We start from the raw sequence: 20,908 nt of genomic DNA on the forward strand, positions 1-20,908 counted from the left end.
TCTGTAGTAGGGAGGGTCACCTTCAGAGCATTAGCCAGCCAGAGGCAATGCTGTAGGGGAAGGTTGGGGGGATAAATATACTGACCTCTGTCTCCTTCTCCCCCTCCAATATTTTGCTCTACACAACTGGAAGCCAGAAGGCTAGGGAGCCAAGCCCATTGATGTCATTCCCACATGGGTCAGCTTTTTGGTGTACAGAGCAGAATGGAGATGAGTAGAGAGTAAATACAAAGTGGCAAATGGAAGTTATCCAGGACAACCACTCAGCCCCCTAGCACGGGGTCAGCCTTGGCTTGACACCAGGTTTCAGCAGAGGCAGTTTTGAGGAGGATTAAGCACACAGGCTTTAGAGTCCAGTTTGCATTTGAGTTTGAAGCCTGGCTCCGCTACTTATTAACAATGTGATCTTCGGGAAGTCAACCCCTCTGAGCCACAATTTATTCATCTGTAAAATGGGACTAATAATTATACCCTCCTGTGGCTGCTATGAGGCTAAAATGAAAACATTACTTTGTTCAACAAATATTATTAAATAAGGACCTATTATATGCCACACATGAGCTACCTGCCAGTTATAAAATGAGGAATAAGAAAGACGAGGAGCCTACCCTCAATGGAGCTTACAGACCAGTGGGGAAAACAGACAGTAAACAAATACACTGCACTACCCGAATGCAGACATCAATAACCAGTTGTGTAAGTGCTGTGGAGGGCAAGAACAGGGGGCTTTAGGAGGTAATAACAGGGAGAACCTGCTTACATTGAGGGGTCAGAGAAAGAGTCTCTACTGAAGACATTTATACTAACCAGGAAAAGAGTGGGGGCCAGAGGCCTTCGAAGGCCTGGAGTGAGAAAGGCTTGGTGCCCTAGAGGAACTAAGAGAAACCTGTGGGGCAGGTATGGCGTTTGGAAGGGAGGTGGAGGGTGGTGGCAGGAGAGACAGCCAAAGAGGCAGGCAGGGGCCCGATCATGCAGAGCCCTATTAGCTGTGGTAAGGATTTGGGATTTTGTTTTAAGGGCAATAAGAGAAGCTGCTGTCAAGTTTAAAACCAGCAGAGTGATAGATCTTAAAAGTTCTCATCACAAGAAAAAAAATTTTAACTGTGTGTGGTGATGGATGTTAACTAGACTTATTATGGTGACCATTTCACACTATATACAAATGTCGAATCATTATGTTGTACACTTGAAACTAATAATGTTATATGTCAATTATATCTCAATTACAAAAAAAAAAACAGGAGAGTGACAACTTATTTCCATTTTTAGAAGCTCATGTTGTCTGTTCTGTAGGGACAGATTAGAGGGGCAGTGATCACTGCATTTGTAAGTACGTGAGGTGAAACCACTCAGCCCAGAGCCTGGCACCTAATAAGTACTCAATAAGCGTTCAAGAAAAGAGAGAGAGAAGGCCTGGACAGAGTTTTAGCTGTGTGACCCCGGGGAGGTCGTCTACTTTCTCCACTGTAGACCAGGAAAGTAAGAGAGGGTCGACAAGGGCCCTTCCTGCTCTGGCAGGCTAGGGCTCTAGTTGGAGCTGCCGGAAGCAGAAGAGATGGGCTCACAGGCTGTTCAGCTGAGGCCGGGTGGATTCTCGGGGCATACAGGCTTCCCCAGGTGCTCAGATGAAAAGTGCCTACCAGCTCTAAGATTTGATGGTTCCAGTGGATTTCAGAGGTCTTCCCAGTCCCCACTAAGCATAATCTTCAACAATCAGTGGGTCATTGAGCCCTTGTGACCCAGACCACCCCAATCCTGTTCCCTGACAAGAAGCCCAATTGGGTTCTTCTCTGTTTTAGGTTCATGTATTGGTCTGACTGGGGGTACCAGGCCAAGATCGAGAAATCTGGGCTCAACGGTGTGGACCGACAAACACTGGTGTCAGACAATATTGAGTGGCCCAACGGAATCACCTTGGGTGAGCTGCCTTCCCTGGACTGGGAGCCTCTCCCAACACCTGGTCCTGCCCACCGTGTGGAGCTCTGCCTGGGTCTTGTTTCTGTGTCCCCTCATAGTGCCAGTGCCTGTGTTTCCTGATGGTTGCCCCAGGCTGGCCTCAGTCTGAGGCCAGCCTGGAGATGTGGGCAGGGAGAGGCACAGAGGAGCAGAGATCCAGGCTGCAGTCCCAGGCTCATGACCTGATCCCCCATCTCCTTTCTCCTCCCAAAGATTTGTTGAACCAGCGCTTGTACTGGGTAGACTCCAAGCTGCACCAGCTGTCCAGCATTGACTTCAGTGGAAGCAACAGAAAGATGCTGATTTCCTCCCCTGACTTCCTGAGCCACCCTTTTGGGATAGCTGTGTTTGAGGTGAGCCCTGTGAGGGGAGGCATGGCCCCATCAGGAAGCTGAAGCTTAGAAAAGGCTTATTCAAATAGGACGACTCGCTGAGATTTGTCTAAATGGAAACAAAGGGACAGGGAAGCCAACTGACTTGTTTGTACACAATTTGTGAGCTGCCTACAAACAAAGGCTTTGCAGCTCGTCGTCCACCTGGCAGCCTTTCCTGTGCTCCCGTCCCAAGACCCTCTCTCAGAGCACTTCTCACAGATAAGTTGCTAGACCATGTATGTTTCCTCTCTGTACCTGCAGCACCCAGCACTATACCCACATGTACAGAAGGTATCCAATAAAGGGAGGGAGGGAAGAAGGAATATACATTTCCTTAGTATGATTTACTCAGGAAATGGCCCGAAAGTTGCTATTCAATTCAGCACACTTTCACTGACCTTTGCTGGACACTGGGGTCATAGAAGTGAATCAGACATCATCCCAGTCCTCAAGAAGCCCCCAGGAGGGTGAAGAGTCAAGACTCTCCTGTGTTCTGACCCTAACAACCTTTCTCCTCGGGAAATGAGGAAGCCAGAACCAACCAAGTTCTCACACACCTACCCCTTCCTCAAAACTAACTCTGCCTTAAGGGGAGGGAAAGCAAGGGGACAGTGGGCATTGACAATATTTGCTTGGAGTGACATCACCCAGCACCACTCTGAAATTGTGGGCAAAGCCCACCTCCAAGTCCAGCCCTTTCTTCAAAAGACAGGTGTGTTTGGACATGTGTATGTGCTTGTGCATATATGTGGCGTGTACGTGTAAAGTATATGTATGTGCATGTGTATACATAAATGCATCCATTTAAAAGCGTGCATTCCTGTACGTGCTGGTGCTTGTGAGTGTTAATACATATACCAATACTTAGACGAGTGATTATTTAGAGACAAGTGTGCCTTTGTGTGTGTAGATGAGCATGTGGGTATGTGTCTAGATCTGAGTATGAGGCTGCATGGTTGAACCCATAAATGTGGATTCCAACAGATGCACATCTAGGCTTATATGGGCTAACCACTGGATGCATACGTGTGTATATCCAGAGGCTGTAGGAGACCCAGCAGGGAATGCTCCTCAGGAGCTCACACATCCCCTCCAATCTTGGTCCCAGGCCCCAGTAATGGTAACAGCTATAGAGACCCAGCCGTGGGTTTCTGCTGGACCCCAGGAGGCAGGCCCAGCTCAGCATTAATGAGCAACCTTCAGGCCAGAGCACGGAATCACTGAAGAACCGTCTGAGACAGAAGGGGACCAGAGCTTATGCCACAGATCAGAGGCTGAGTCCCACTCTGTATCTGTGAATAGGAGAGCTCAGGGAGGATGTCAAGGCAGTTCTTGTGACTGTGGTTTGGGGCTGAGCCCTCAGATTGAGGTCACAGGTTTAGGCTCTAGGACTCCCATCCCCTGCATCTGTACCCCACAGGACAAGGTGTTCTGGACAGATCTGGAGAATGAGGCCATTTTCAGTGCAAATCGGCTCAATGGCCTGGAAATCTCCGTCCTAGCTGAGAACCTCAATAACCCACATGACATTGTCATCTTCCATGAGCTGAAGCAGCCAAGAGGTGAGCCTTCCCTGGTCCCAAGTCCCCTGCCCATGTCCCTTCCCTCCACTAGGCAGGCTGTGTTCATGTTCATGTCATGTCTCAGCACCCTCATGAGTAATAGCAACAATCCCTCTCACTGGGAGAGTGCTTTGCTGTCACATATTTTATTTCATTTTGCCTCAAGCTTTTGGTGAAATAAGTCTGGGTACAAGTAAATAAATATATAATGTCCATTTATGCCAATCCTACAAAGTGTGGGTTTTACTGTTCTCATTTAACAATTGAGGAAACTGTAGCTCAAAGAGGTAAAATAATGTTAGCAGGTGGCACAACTAAAACCCAACTTAGGTCTGTCTGATTCCAGAGGTCCTTCTGCCGTGAAGGAGCACACTGCTTCTCCTTTATCATTTGTACCCATTTTGAAGTAGTATGAGCTAACATATCTTAGAGCCATACAGTAAGTCAGCCTGTTGCTTGGGAATATAAGCCAGGAATCTTAGTACTAGGTTGTCCCCTCCTCTATCACTAGGATATACTCATTCTAACTATAACTGAGGTGCTGGCTGCCAGGGTGAAGGTGGGAAAGCATAGTGGGTAAGGAGATAAAGTTGGTGGCCTGATTCTAGATCTAGAAATTTAAATAAGAGACATGGTATGTGTCATAGGGGGAAAAAACCACAGACTTTGGAATTCAACAGACCTCAATTTAAATTGTCTCCAAAATTACTAGAGGTATAGCTTTGACAAATTTGTGCTTTTTGAGCCCAGGTGTCTTTTATCTGTCAGTCTGGGGTATGATATCCACCTCTCAGAGTTGTTGTCAGGATTAAATGAACGTGTGGGGATAAAATACCAGGTACAGTGCTGGAAGAGGCCCAATAAAAGTAGCAGAGAAAGCTTTTTGAGCAAGCCGAGTGAGAAGGGCCTCACCCTTGGGAGGAGGGAAGACCTGGCATGTCCCATCTGTGCCCCAACTCTCTCTCAATCTCTCTCCCACTTTAGCTGCAGATGCCTGCGAGCTGAGTGCCCAGCCCAATGGAGGCTGTGAGTACTTGTGCCTTCCTGCCCCTCAGATCTCCAGCCACTCTCCCAAGTACACGTGTGCCTGTCCTGACACAATGTGGCTGGGCCCAGACATGAAGAGGTGCTACCGAGGTAAGCAGACCTACCAGGAAGGGTGGCCCCTGGCAATACCAGGCCCCATCCTGCTGAAATCTTCCCTTGGCTTCTGGGACACCATATGCTCCTGGTTTTCCTGCATCTTCTCTGGCTACTTGTTGCCTTTGCAGGCTCCTTTTTTATCTTCCTTGAATGCTGGTGTCCCCCAGGGTCCTTCCAAGGCTTTCTCTTCTCACTCCCAAGAAAAATGCATGTCTACACACAACATTTTAAATTCGGTTTCAGGGGGTTTCTGGAACCCCTTGGAAACCTCAAATTGAGAACCCTTGATCCCCATAGCTTCAGTTACTATTTATATGCAGGTGACTATTTATATGCAGGTGATTATGAGCTTGCCTATTTCTCGGCTAGAACTTAACACACTACATTGAAGCCCTTTTGTGATATGATTGGGACTAATAGTCGGTTAATACTTCAACCAGATAAATTTATATTCATTCCCCAATCTTTATGTAGGGCCAAGGCCTTTTGTTTGAGCTTAAGTCTGCTGCATCATTTATGATTTCCAGATTAAATTGTTTAAAATGGAGTGAGAATGTAAACCTAATGATGTAACAATATGCATATAAAATCCTTCTAGATTTCTGTAATTTCCCCTCGTCCCAGTTTGTTACAGTGGTCTTGCCCACACCTGATTCTACAGCATTGTTTTAATGACTCATCTTTATCAAATCAATATGCAGTATAAACACATATAAGGTGCTTGGGATTCAGCTGGAGAAAAGATCACAGCCCACTCAGGAAGATTAGGGAAGGCTTCACAGAAGTGGCATTTGAGCTGAGCCATGAGAATGAGTTCAGAGTATAATAAAGAGGCAGTAATTTAGGCACAAAATTCTCTGTCCAAGTGACCTCCATGGTATTTCCCCTCTAGCACCTCAATCTACCTCAACTACGACGTTAGCCTCTACCACGACGAGGACAGTAGCCGACACCACAGGAGCCCCTGGGACCACCATCCACAGCCCCACCTACCAGAACCACAGCACAGAGACACCGAGCCTGGCAGCTGCGGTCCCAAGCTCAGTTAGTGTCCCCAGGGCTCCCAGCATCAGCCCGTCTACCCCAAGCCCTGCAACCAGCAACCACTCCCAGCACTGTAAGGAAATGAGTTCTACCTTCTTTCGTGACATGGGAGGGGTCCTAGGGAAACCAACATGGGGGATCTGTGGGCAGAAGTGATCGTACCAGAGCTGAATATTGGATATCTCTGAGGAGGAAGCAGAGGCAGATAGAGTGCCCACCTGCAATTTAAGAGTCTTAGGAGCCCCTAAGTTATAGAGGGTCTTGAGGGAAGCTACCTCCTGTCTCTGAGCCTCAGTTTCCTCACCTACAAAATGGGAATAATAATAACCTTTCCCTTACCTGCTTCACAAGATTGCCATGAGAGGCAAAGGAGACGGTGTAAACAGAAGTGCTCATGCACACAGCCTCTGCTGACTCTGGGTGTGTGTCTGTGTTACATGTTACTGACGTGTATAAGGGAGTGTCCCTCAGATTTGGAAACTTCAAAAGCTCTGGTCTCAGTTCTCAGCACCCTCAGTAGGTTCCCCAGATAATAATATCCATAACTGTGGTCTGCTCGTGCCTCTTTCCAAACCCTGGGATGAAAATAATTAAGTTCACCACTTACTAAATCATCAGGAGCAGGATTGTCACTGCTAGAAATGTTCTGTCTCATTAACCAGCAAATGCTTTTTTTTTTTTTTTTTGGTGAGGAAGATTAGCCCTGAGCTAACATCTGTTGCCAATCCTCTTTTTGCTGAGGAAGATTGGCACTGAGTTAACATCTGTACCCATCTTCCTCTATTTTATGTGGGATGCCTGCCACAGCATGGCTTGAAAGCAGTGCGTAGGTCCGCGCCCAGGATCAAAACCTGTGAACCCTGGGCCACCAAAGCAGAATGTGCAAACTTAACCACTACACCACTGGGCCGGCCCCCAAATACCTTTTTAATTGAGATACCTGCCAGGGGAAGTTTAAGAGGATAAACTATCTTTTAAATTTTTTGCATACATGCATGGCCCACAACCTAAGCAGCTTGGCAGCACTTTTCCAGTTGGGCCTGTCTTGCCAGCAGAAGCTGGTTTTTCAGAGTTGAGCACTTACCCTGAAGTTTGGACAGGGTGGAGTGCCTCTCATCTGGGGCAGAGCCGCTGACTAGGGAGTCTCCCCACTGGCTTCATCACACTCTAGGCTTTAATACCGCTGTCCATGTTTGCTCAGGCCCTGAGTGAGAGGACAGCAGCATTTCCACAGTGAGCTTTGTAAGCAATGCAGCTCTCTTCTCCCCTTCGTGATAGGTTCCCTTACAGTAACTTGGAGAAACAGACATACTGAGAGGGTGGCATTTGCCATTGCCACGGGCAGTCATCTCCTCTCTTGGAGGAAGTGTAGATGATAGCTCCTCTTCACGCCTCAGAGGGTTGTCATGAGGATCCAAGGGAAAAATGCCTTTTAAACTACAAAGTGCTGTACAAATGCTATGATGAAGATTGTTGTAAGAGTGAAAAAATGGTACAACATACTTTTTAAAAAATACAGTACACTTTCCACACACTTTTCAGTTTAGAATGTGCATTTATAAACCCTATTTTATTTAGGCCTCACAACAACCCCTCCCCCAGTCCCCACCCTCTTTGAACTAGGCAAGGCTGTGCCAGGCACTGTGCCAAGTAAGCATTTTACATGAATTATTTCATCTTCACAATACTCCTAGGAGGTAGGTAATATCATTATCCCCATTTTAAAGATAAAGAAATATAATATTTATAATATATAATAACTTGTCCAAGGTCACACAAGTAGTGAGTAGTAGAGCTAGGATGTGAACCCAAAAAGTCTGACCCAGGAGCCTATGCTCTTGATTTCACTACATTATACTGTGTCTCATTTTAATTACTTATTAAAAATAAACTGATAATGTAGATGGACAGACAGACCACCAGAAACAACAGAGACGAAGCAACAGATACTGGATGAAAAGGGCAACTGCCCGTCAGTCAGCAACATAAAGACCTAGGTGCTCACTCTGCCAAGCACAGCCCCAGCTTCCTACCACCATAATACTGTGGAAAGGGTGAGGGACTTGGGTCACAAGTCCTGGGTTTGAGTCCCAGCTCTGCCGCTTATCTGTGAGTTCCTAAAACCCCAATAAGACTCAATTTCCCCATCCATGAAATGGAGATAACCTCTGTCCTGCTCACCTCAGTGGAGTTTTGATAGGATCTGGAAAGATGGCATTACTAAGCATTAGCCGGGATCATTATTTGGAATGAGGGCAGGGAGCAGCTAGGGAGTTCTTACTGCTTGAGGGCAGCAAGGACTTGGACTCACAGTGATGGAGCATCATTCTGCAAATATTTGTGTTTTGCAGATGGGAATGAAGGCGGCAAGATGGGCTCAACAGTTACTGCTGCTGTCATTGGGATCATCGTGCCCATCGGTGAGTGTGGCTCCAAGTCACTGGCAAGAAAAGAGAGACCCTACACAGGGTATGGAGAAAAGCACTAGGATAGAGCACTTAGCACACGACCTGTCCCATTGGCTTTTTCTGCCCTGGCAGCCTTCCTGCCCCCCTCTCGGTCTTGATTTAATTTGGTTTCTCAGCTTGGCACATAAGGCCCTTCAGGACCTGGCCCCAGGCAACTGTCCAGATGCATCTCTCATTACCCCTGCATTCACACTCTGCACGCCAGCCATGTGAAGCCGAACTGTAGGCTCCATGGGGACAGGGCTGGTGTCTCTCTTGCTCACCACTCTCCCCAGCTCCTAGCAGTGTCTGGCACATGGTAGCAAATAAAATATTTGTTGAATTAATGAGTAGAGCTACTTGCCATTCCTTTAATCGTGCTATCTTGCTTTCTTTCTGTTTGGTTTTCAACAAACATTTACCAAGCAGCTACGATGTACCAGACTCTGTGATAAGGGGAGGGAACGTGGTTAAAAATGAGTAAGACATGGTTCTTGTCTTCCAAAAGTTTATAGTCTTGTCAGAGACACACAAAAATAAGATAATTTGATTATGACATGCTAAGTCCTAAAATTAAGCCATATGTGGTTCAGTGGAAGTGCCAAAGCAGCACTTACCTTGGAATTGGGAGAGAAGAGAAGCAGGCAGGGAAGGTTTCCCAGTGGAAATGATATTTGAGCTGAGGCAGCCATGTGAAGAAGGATCAAGCAATAAAGACAGTAGGAGCAAAGCCAAGAATGGGAAATGGCATGGGAGAGTGGAGGTGGGGTTGGGTTTGGAACTAGCTCAGTATGGCCAGAATATAACATTTAGTTAAACAGAGAGCCATGGGGGCTGGTTCATTCTCTCCCACCCTGATGTTCACACAGTATCCTATACATCCGTCTCTCATACCAGTCTCATCTCTTGGCGGAATCTTTGAATTGTGATTGTCCATTCATAGGTCTATCTCCCCTACTTGCCCATGAGTACCTCAAGGACAAGGACTCTGCCCTTTTATCCTGGGAATCCCCAATATGGTGGTGAGTTAGTGAGTAAATGTTTTAAAAACTTCTACACTGTGCAAGGGACTATGTCAAGGAACCAGGGAAGAAAACGATAAAAGCCTTTAAGAGCTTTCAGTCTTTAATCAGCTTAGTCACGAAAGAGTGATACAAGAGAGGTGTTAACACATATTATAAGGTTCTACAAGAGAGGCACGATTCTCTGTGGAGGAGAGGAAGAGGTACTTCTGGAGAGGATGGTATTTGAATTGGCCTGAAACGCTTCAACAGTAAAGATGATAGCGCGACTATTCCAGACTTACTTGGAGTAGTTTTGTTCTTAGTGCTATCGAGTCGATTCCGACTCCTAGCGCCCCTGTGTACAGTAGAGCTGAACCCGGCCTGGTCTTTTTGCGCTATCCTCTCACCTGGTGCTATATCAGACAATGCTCTGCTGCTATTCACAGGGTTTTCATGGCCAACTTTTTTGGAAGTGGGTGGCCAGGTCCTTCTTCCTAGTCTGTCTTAGTCTGGAAGCTCTGCTGAGACCTGTCCACCATGGGGACCCTGCTGGTATTTGAAATCCTGCTGGCATAGCTTTCAGCATCACAGCAGCACACAGCCGCCACAGTATGACAACTGACAGACGGGTGGTGTGGTTCCCTGACTGGTAACAAATCGAGGCTGCAGCAGTGAAAGCACTGAAGCTTAACCAGTAGACCAGCAGGGCTAGTCATTTTGGGTGAAGTGAGTGGAAGATACTCTGAGCATAGTTTAGTGAAAGAAAAATCAACCCCTTTCCTGCCTTCCTCTGCTCTACAGAAGGGCATGTGTGTGCTGTTTTCCTGATACAATCAGTATTTTCAATTTCTGCTAACCTGAGGGGAGAAAAATGAGTATTCTTTCTCTGATACTTCGCTGTGAGAGAATCTTTTCATAAGCTTGTTGGTCATTTACATTACATCCTTTATGAATTGCCTATTCACAGTCTTATTTTTCTATTGATTCTTTGTCCTATTCTTATTTGTAGAAATATTTATACATAATATATGTATGAATTTATGAATGAATGAATGAATTTATATATAATGAATGTTAAACCATTGGAATATATGTTACAAATATTTTCTCCCATAGTGCCACTTGATTTTTAAATTTCTTTATGGTATCTTTTACCATGCATAAATTTAAAAATTTTTTTAAGTATCAGATTTGTTAATCTTTTGATTAACAAATGATTATGGTTATGGTTATGATTTCTGGGTTTTGTGTCTTACTTAGGAAGGTCTGCCTCTCTCTAAATTATTAAAATATCTCCCTATATATTTTTCTACTACTTTAAACATTTTTTAGTATTTAGATATTAATCCATTTAGAATTTATTTCAGAGTATGGTGTGAGATAGAGATTTAACTATTTTTGTCCTACACGCCTGTCTGGTTTTCCGAAGACCATTATTGAAATAGTCCCTCCTTTCCTTCTGACTTGAATTGTCAACTTTGTTATAAACTACATGCCCATATGTACTTTGATCTGCTTCTAGGCTATTTATTCTCCTCCACCAACTATTTGTCTATTCCTATATACTAGAAACACAACTTTGTGATATGTTTTAATATCTAATAGGGCATTATTATTCTCGCGACATTTTCTTAGCTATTTTTATTCAATTTCTCTTCTAGGTGAACTTTAGAATCATCTTGTTAATTCTATAAAAATTATTATGGAATCTTATGCTTGGCATATATAAATTGATGTGAGAGAATTTACGTTTTTACCATATCAAAGCTTCCCATCAATGAACATGACATATCTCTCTATTTATTTGAGCCTTCTTTTATGTCCTTCAGTAGAATTTTATAGATCATATAGGACTTGCACATTTATTAGTGGGTTATCCCAGGTATTTCATAGTTTTTTGTTGGGCTATTATGAATGTGTTCTTATTCCATTCCATTGTCTACTTGGTTATTGCTGATTAATAAGAAAGCTATGACTTTTTTATGTTGATTCTTGATGAACTAAAATTACTTCTAATAGTTTTTCATCTGCTTTCCTAAGATTTTCTAAACACACAATATCTGTTAATAGTAACAGTTCAGTTTCTCCATTTCCCGTATATGTACCTTCAATTCTTTATCTGGTCTTACTGCATAGCTAAGATCTCTGGGACAATAAATAGAAGTGAAAACAGGCATCCTTGCCTTCTTCCTATCTTTAATGGGTATCAATTATTATAATCTTACCAAAGTAGAAACCCCCTCTATAGCATCCTGGATAGCTATCAGGCAGCTTCCACTTGAATGCTCAGGGTGACTGCTTACTATCTTATGAAGCTACTTGCCCCATTTTTGCCCAGCTCTGTGGCAGAAGTTTCTCCTTTACTCATCGATATATTCATTGATTCTAACTCAGAGCCTGTGTTTCCCTGCTGTGTCCCCTTCTAGAGATGCTTCTCTTCTTGCAAAGCCCCAGCTTTGGAAAGAAACACCCCACCCCATCCATCCCCCTCCAATTGTGGGAGAGAATGGTTTTCTTAGAGAAATCCAGGGAAGCAGCAGCATTAGGGCAAAGGTGTGGTAAAGAAATTCACTCATTCTCTCAGCATATGTTACTGAACACCTGCTCAGTGCTAGGCACTGGGCATAGAGAGATAAAGAAGACACAGTTCCTGCCCTCAAATAGCTCAGTCCTCAAATAACTGGGGGTACACGTAAATAAAGGACAATACTGTGGTCTAGGAATGCAGGTGAGGGAACAACTGATACCTCAAGAAGTTGAGGAAGACTTCACATTTGAGCTGGATCTTGAAGGATGAATAGTTAATGAAGAAAGAGATGGGAGAAGGGCTTCCAAGCAGTAAAAAAAGAACACCCAGAAACAGGGCCTAAGGAACAAGGGGCAGTAAAGATGAAGAGGTGGCAAGAAACGTACTGATGTCTGAGCAATGGGCTAGAGCCTGCTGGAGGTCCAGTGTAATGTGTCTCTTCCTCCAGCGGTAATTGCCCTGCTGTGCATGAGCGGCTACCTGATCTGGAGAAACTGGAAGCGGAAGAACACCAAGAGCATGAATTTTGACAACCCAGTGTACAGGAAAACAACAGAAGAAGAGGACGAGGATGAGCTCCACATAGGGAGGACTGCTCAGATTGGCCATGTCTATCCTGCAGTAAGTATTCCCTGCTGGAAGAATTCCTTCCTTCCTTCCTTCCCCTCTTCCTTCCTTTCCTCCCTCCCTTCCTTCCTTCTTCAAACATTTATAAAGAACCTACCATGTGCCAGGCACTGTTCTGGGCCCTGGGGACACAAAAATGCTGGGGCAGGTGGTTGGGGTAGAAGGGTATCAGGACTACCTTGTACCTAGAGGCTCATCCTTAAATAAAGAAGCCAAATGTCTTTCTTTCAGCTGAGTAAGTTTTTAGAACCTTTAGCCTGGAAAGGTACTGTGGCCATTCAATTCAAATGTATTCCTTTCAGCAAATACCGTATGCTGGTTACATGCTAAGCACTGCATTAGATATCAAGTGTTCAAAAGGAAGGAAGGAATGTACTTGCTCCCCAGGAGCTGGTGGTGGAGTGAGAGATAATCACTTACTATTGTACAACTGTGTGCTAAGTGCCATGGTAGAAGCTCAGGAGTCCCCTCTTCTAGGAAGCTTTCCCGGTTTCTTTGTTCTCTCACAGCCTATCTCCATCACAGCACTTGTCACACTATAGTCTACTTGTCTTTTTACTCATTGGTCTCCCCACTAGACCGTGAGCTCCTTGAGGGCAGGATTGTCTGATTAATTTTTCCCTGGTGCCTAGCACAGCATAGCTGGCTCCTAGTAAATATTTGTTGAACAAATGCTATGGAAACATTAACAAGGGAGCTGTTAATTCTGTTTAGGAAATCAGGCAGGGAATGCCTCACAGAGGAGGTGACAGATGTACTGTGTCCTTGAAAGATTAATAGCAGTTTTCCAAGTAGAGGAGGAGGAACATGGCATTCCAGAAAGAAGCATGTACAAAGGCTGAGAGGCACAACAGGGCATGGCCTGGGGGAACAAGAACCATAAAGTGGCTGGAGTAGATGTCATGATTGTATAGCAGAGTCAGGGGGCTGAGTGTGACCTCATAGGTCATCCAGTCCATCCCCCTGTCAGGCAATCAGCAGCTTTGATCACCCACTGTGGGCAGAGCCCTGTCTTGGGGAGACCAGAGAACTGGAAGACCCAGCCCCTGCCCTCAAGGAGGTTTTTGTCTTGCCGGGGGAACCAAGGTCACAGCTGCACCAACTCCCGAAGAACCCTCTTTCCGAGCTGCCTGTCGTCAAGTGCAAGGTAGGGCAGTGCCACTCTGAGTCTGAGGGGCTGGTGAGTGAGGTCGTGAACCCAGGTAGGTGCAGCCAATCCTAGAAGGCTTTCTGGTTCTGGAAGGCTGCAAACTATAAGCTAGGTGTCAGAACAAAGAGGAAAGATGGGTTAGTTGCAGACCGAGGAAATGGTGTGTGGAAGAAATGATCAAGTATTGGGCAGGGCAGACTGAACTGCTGCTGAAGCAAATTATTCATGAAGGGGAGACATGGGAAATGAAGCTGAGCAAGTGAGCAAGGTTAGCAGATGGCCTTGAGCATCCTTATCCACACATAGAGTTGCTTAACCAATTTTCAAAGATCAGAGAGGGCACAGTGGAAGAAGCATTGAGCTTAGAGTAAGGAGATGCCTCCCAGTTTCACTATTCCACAGCCCTGTGATCTTAGTCACTTCCCGTTGCTCACTGTTATTTGTAAAATGGGAATAATAACCCCCATTCTATCTGCCTCCTAAATTTATAAAGTTCAAGCGAGATAGCACATGTGAGAGTGCTTTGTGAGTTATAAAGCACTGGGCACATGTAAAGTGGCATTGTTTCCAGAGAAGGAAATAACCACTCAGGAGGAGCTAATCCTGACGAATCTAAGGCCCAGGGAGTAGGCTCCTGCCAGTTGCACAGAAATAGAGCAGGAGAGTGAGGAAATCAATAGTTAGTGAGAACCTACCATGTGTCAGACACTACTTGGTGTTTTATATACATTTTCTCATTTAGTCTTCACAATGACCTTATGAAGTTGGTCTTATTAGCCCCATTTTGCAGATGAGGAAACAAAGACTCAGAGAAACTGAATAACTTGCCTAGGGTCACAATTAGGAAGTGGCAGAACCAGGATTCAAACTCCAGTCTGTATGTACACAAAAGCCCGTGCACTATATCACAGGCTAAATAGCCGTGAAGCTCTGGAAATCAGTATTCTCAAGAACCTGTTCTCTCCTCTGTCCTTTCTCAGGTAGCTCCACCATCACTGCTGGGGCCTGCCTTTGGCCTAGAGATCTGTCTTGAAGAGAGTGGGAGGGTAACTGGACTAGAAGAAGATAGTCTCAAACATCTATGCTAGTGGAGCAAGGCCATGGCATTCATGCAAAACCACAAATAATCCAAAGATGATCTGAAAGGCAATGGAGTTACTTTTTATTGTATGTAGAATATCCAGAGATGGAAAATGCTAGTCTGGTTCTATTTTGTGCTGGTTACGTTGATCTAGAATACTCTAGCACCATGTGTGTTAGATACTATATTAAGCACTCTACATACATTATCTCATTTGATTTCCCAACAATCCTATGAGCTAGGTCCCCCATTTGACAGATGATGAAACCAAGGCCCAGAGAGAGGTACAGTGGTTAGCCCAAATTCACACAGCTATGAGAAAGATACTGAAGCACTCTGTCCAAAGGAGGGTATCCAGGCAGTGGAAGAGTGGGAAACAGGATTACATCAGGACCAGTTGGGGAAAGCTAGATGTGGAACCTAGAGAAGAAAACACTAAGAGGGAAGAGAAGGGAATTCACACACTGTCTGCAAATTTCAAGGGTTGCCTGTGTAGAACTCTCTAAGAGATAGAATCAGGGAACATCAGAAGATATAAAGAAACAGATTTCATGTCAATATAGGAAGGAATTTAAGTCCACTGTCCACAATGGAATAGACCGGCTCAGGGGTTAGTGGGTTCACCCTCTAGTGGTCAGCCGTTTGTGGCAGAGGGAAGTCTAGCATCTAATGACAAGAAGGAGGGGTGAGGGAAAGAGGAGTTGAATTTAATTGACCTGCACTGCCTTCCAGTTCTGTATAATAAGTTGGGAGGGGTGCAGCAGATTGCCTTCCTAATTGTGATTAGCATGCTAATGCCTGGGATTAAACATTTGCCGAAGCTAACCTACTGAAGTTGAGCAAACCTAAAATCGTATAAGGGAGGATTGAGAAAGTTTAGATCTCTGCAGCCCTCCTTTACAAAGAGGCAGAGCAGAATGATGAAAAAAGCTACAGCTCTGGATTCACACAGATCTGGGTTCAAATTTTAGTTCACCCACTTACTATGTGATCCAGGATAGACGTTGTTTAAGCTCATTGAGTCTCAGTTTTCTCATCTGTAAAATAAATATGACAAACTTGGCTCTGGGGGTAGTTTGAAGAGTATGTGAGCTAATGCCTGTAAAGTAACAGAATGTCTGGTACCTTGTGGGTACTCAATAAATAACTCCTATGGTTCTAATGATGATTTCTTTGCTCTGTCTCCCCAGCGAGTGGCATTAAGCCTTGAAGATGATGGACTGCCCTGAGGATGGGACCACTCCCTTCGTGCCTCATGGAATTAAGTCCCATGCACTATACACTGGATGGTGTATGCCTGGATGAAAGGGTTTCTGTATATGGGTCTCTGTGAGTGAGTGCGTGTGTGTGTGTGTGTGTGTGTGTGTGTGTAATTTTTTTTAATTTATGTTGCGGAAAGGTAACCACAAAGTTATGATGAACTGCAAACATCCAAAGGATGTGAGAGTTTTTATATGTATAATGTTTTATACACTTTTTAACTGGTTGCACTACCCATGAGGAATTCATGGAATGGCTACTGTTGAGTGACTAACATGATGTACATGACCAAATGGGGCCGATGGTACAGTAGCTTACTCATCATTTAAAACTATATTTACAGACGGTATTTGATTTGGGGGGCTTTTTTAGGTTTTGGAGTTTTGTTTTTTTTGTAAATAAAAGGATTATGCTTTGTGGCTATCCATCAACATAAGTAAAAAAAAGAAAAAAACACTTCAACTCCCTCCCTCATTTAGATTATTTATTAACATATTTCAAAAATAAGATTAGTTCTATAAATAATTTAGAGACATGAGAGTATTTATTTTTGGTATGATTGGCCCACCATGCGGACTCTGTGTGCATTTATGTTTATGTGTGTATGTATGTGAGAGAGAAAAATCTGTAGAGGAGAGGTGCACCTATGGCTATTGTTCAAATACATAAAGATAAATATATTTTAAAACCGTCCACAAAAAAGGTATCTGGTTTTCAGAAAAGCCTTTGGAAATTTGGCTCAGGAAACAGATACCATGGTTTATGCAAACATGTAGTGGAAGAGACAGATCTTTTCCACCTCTGGCTATTCCTGGGACCCCAGTCAGTCAGGAAAAACCCTTCTGCTCACCCATGGCTGCTGTGACTCCCACCTGGGCTTTCTCTTCTCTGGCGAAGGCCAGTGTGCAGACTTGACACAATGCCAGAAGTTCTCATGAGCTCAAGGAGAACATGCCTGCATTTCAGCTATTCCTTATTTTAAAGTTCAACTATTTGAGTAACTTCAGTTTCCTTCAGGACACTTGAGTTGAATTCAGTAAGTTTCCTCTGGAGCACCCTGAGGTGCCATCCTAGAGAGAGCTAAGTGGAGACATTTCTACAACAGCCTCAGTTTACTCTAGGGACTGGCTCAGGCAGTCCTCTGAGATATGCTATGGATGAGGATAAGGATGATGGAATTGGTTTTATTACATCTCTGTTGCTCCCTTCCCCTTATTCTCTACCATTTCCTTTAGGTGAGGAAAACATTTCAAAGTAATACATAGGTTTGTTACCATCATGTGTTCATATAGATGAAACTAATTTTTGGCTTAAGTCAGAAAAAGTGACCAAACCTGAAGTCATATTTGACAGAGGAAGTGGCATACGCAATATTATAATATATTAGATATATATGTTCACACAGGGATTTGGTTTACTGTTTTATAAATAAAAGGAAAAACTCTGGGTATATGTATAGATTTTTTTCATTATGGACACTGTCTTTGCTTTTCCTGGGCCTTGGGGGAGCCAGGGAGAAGTGCTCTTTTCCCTTTGTGGGGTCTACCATTGGAAACCATTGTAATCCTACAGTCCCAGAAGGAATTCAGTCCCTGCTGGCTCTTTCATGCAAGGTGTGGTCTTTTCTTGACTCTGCTGTTCTGCTACTTCACTCCCACTGGACAACCTGGGACAAGGTGTGACACAGAAGTGTTTGGCTTAAGTAGGAGCAGAGGACGTGTATCTAACCTTAACATACTTGGAACTTGACACAGTTAAGCAAACTCCTCCCCTCTTCTCCCTGGCTGCCCCCAATTCAGTGAAGTTTGGATGTCTCACCAGCATGATACTTTTTCCAGGCAGACATTCTGGAGTTCTATCACCCTATTCCTAGGACCTTCCTCTACATCACTCATGGTCTCCTAACCTCTGAGAAAACAACTGTGTTCTGGAGCCTGGGCACTGTGCTTTGCATAAACAGGCAATTTCCTCGTGATGCGCATGTGTTGATAGTCCTGAAACAGTCATTGAGAGGGTAAATGCAAGTGACCTAGAATGACCAATACCAAACAGAATTTTAAGAACAGGTGTCCAACTCCTATGGAGCTTAAATCACTTACTACTATTCTTTCAAGAATGGAAAGTAACATTATTTTTGACTGAAGAAAAATGATGAAAGTGAAAAACACTGAAATTTACACAAAACAAGCAACTTTTTCTGTAACCTGCCTCCACAGAAATAGCATTTCCTGGGGAAATAATAACAGTGACTCATGCATAGTTTCCAAACTTTCAGTCAGATCCTCGTCTTCCCAGAAAAAAGTAATAATGAATGGAGTCAGGACAATTCAGCTTGAGATCTCAAAATGATGACAAAACACAACTTTCTCAGAGACATCCATGTTTTCTGAATATGCCACAACTGCGGTTTGAAAGAGGCGGCTATGGGAACAACCTATAAAAAACCAACTGTGGAATACTCATGTGTTGGATGGCAGTAAGTAAGATGAAATCTGGGGAGTTCTGTCCATCCATCTCCTATTCTTGGAGGCCTTTGAGCCTTATTTTGAGGTGTAGTTGCATTTCTGTTGCCTTTTAGCCCTGTGCCATTATATCTACAGCCAATAACAGATCATAGAGTCATTGGACTATAGAGCTGGAAGGAAGCTTAGAGATAATGCCAGGAGGACAGAAAATTAATTTATCAGACATTTTTTCTCTATTTAAAAGAAATGGTCGCAGTCCTTTGCTTCTTTCCTTCTTCAGGAGACTACTTTGGGCTGCTTGAACATTGAACATCTTATGGCTTATCTTTCCAGCGGAATCATTAAGGCACTGGCTGGAATGGCCTTCCAGAAACAGGAAAAACTAAAATTTTATTTATTTACTCTTGATATCATGATTATTTATAAAACAGATTGAGATTCTGTAACCTGGGAATGAGATTGGATTTAAATTAATGGCAATATGTACTACTGATCCCTCCAGTTTTCTCTCTGTGATTACAGTATATTCATTCACTGAAACCATTTGCTAGGTACCAACTAAGAGCCAGGCACTGCAGATGTACAGGTCAATCAAAGGTTTTCTATCCTTATGGAGCTCACAGTAACAACAGAGGAAGACGTGTGCGGAAACAAAAAAGGAATAGATTCTTTTCGAGGTAATGTTAGGGTACAAAGGAGAGGTCATTTCTACCTGAGGAGATAAGGAATGGGGTCAAGAAAGGCATTGCAGGAGAAGTGACCTGAAGCTAAGTCTTAAGTACTGGTGTCCAGGCTGCTTCAGGCAGAGGAGACACTGAGCTAAGACAGGCATGAAACAGCATGGGGACTTTAAGGAACTGCATGTAATTCATTATAACGAGCAAAAGGCTCAAGGGAGACTTAGCAAAAGATGAAGCTGGATGGAAAGACAGGTTCAATGTAAGCACTTTATGGAATACTTCTATTTAATTTCCGAGTCAATTAAGCAAATACTTCTTGGTCATTTATTGTACACAAGGCACTAAGTGCATCATGGGAAATTCATCAGGATGCATTGCCAGCACTTTGCAGACATGATAGTCTTCAGCCTCAAGCTTTCCAGTGGCCAAAGGGAAACACTGACTGCTTTTCATATATTTGAGTCAAAGTTTTCGATATGGTCAATGAAAACTAATATAAGGGCAGTGGGATTTTCACAGAAGCATTCCACGTTGTCAGGAGCCTCTGAGATTTTCTCAACAGTGAGAAAGAAAACTGGAAATTTTGAAGACGTGGAGTCTGGAGAGGGGACCCCAAGTACTGTCCAGTCAGGCACTGGTGGCAATGGGGAGAGGGCACAGGAATGTGAGCCTCCCTACCCCACCCCTGAACTCCAACCATACACTCATCATTTCACAGAATATAAATGAGTTACCAGTTAAACGTTTTCAGAGTAAATATTTCCTTTCCCCTCAATGCATGAAGATAGAGTATCAGAGTCTTATCACACTGTATTTTTAGAAGTATTGGGGATTTTCAGGATATGGAGAACTTAGGAGGTGGAAGAATTACAGCTTCAAATTTTCAGTTAATAAAAGAAATCAGGAAGCTCTGTTCATTCAGGCTATGCACCATGTGCATAGTCAAGAATCAGCAGAAACCCTCTGCATTTGCAAACCCTTTGTGCTATAAAAAGTAATTTTAGAAAAGCCACCTGTACATATATATATATATTTAAAAACATGAAGGTTTTGATACTTTTTTACAAAAACTACAAGAGAAAAATACCTGTACAAACCATGTGTTTTAAAATAGCATTTTGTTCTATACAAGCTGTTAATTTGGGAGTGAAGTACTGGTTTGCAAACTCCATCACATTGTACCCAAATGGATTTTACTTGTTTGTCTACCCCCACACATACACACCCAAATTACCGTATTTGATATAACAGGCATATTAGAATGTTGGGTCCCACTAACTGTTTCTCCTCTTTTTGTCTTGTCATTCCAAGTTCCGTTAGCTTCTGTATTCGGTGCCCTTTGCAGTCTGGTTTCTCTTCCAGAGGCAAAAAGGGACAGAGGCTGGTGTGCTGCGTCTTCTCTAGCTGTACTGACATCATCTTGGTGAACTAAAAACCAAATGTGGACATTTGTAAAATCAGTGCACTGTTTCTAGAGAGAGATTAAATTCATTTTTTTAAATCTGAAAATATTGTTTCATTGCAATGCTTTAATGAGTGAACGATCATTGATTGAGTTGCTAATATGTACTCGATACTCTACATAAAT

General features: G+C 43.7%; 1 protein-coding gene across 1 annotated transcript in view; it reads left to right on the top strand.

Moving 5' to 3' along the window:
- Nucleotides 1-17,627, top strand: part of LRP8 (LDL receptor related protein 8) — a 78,396-nt gene extending 60,769 nt beyond the window's left edge. Inside the window, 9 exon segments of the mRNA XM_087445912.1 lie at nt 1,800-1,918; nt 2,170-2,309; nt 3,751-3,892; nt 4,877-5,029; nt 5,928-6,152; nt 8,431-8,499; nt 12,506-12,678; nt 13,655-13,831; nt 16,106-17,627. Coding sequence (XP_087302038.1) covers nt 1,800-1,918; nt 2,170-2,309; nt 3,751-3,892; nt 4,877-5,029; nt 5,928-6,152; nt 8,431-8,499; nt 12,506-12,678; nt 13,655-13,831; nt 16,106-16,144 — 1,237 coding nt within the window. The 3' untranslated portion in view covers nt 16,145-17,627.
- Nucleotides 17,628-20,908: the final 3,281 nt, after the last annotated feature.

The sequence above is a fragment of the Ceratotherium simum genome, chromosome 22, assembly GCF_057802395.1.
Source record: "Ceratotherium simum simum isolate JZ-2026a chromosome 22, ASM5780239v1, whole genome shotgun sequence".
Lineage (NCBI taxonomy): Eukaryota > Metazoa > Chordata > Mammalia > Perissodactyla > Rhinocerotidae > Ceratotherium > Ceratotherium simum.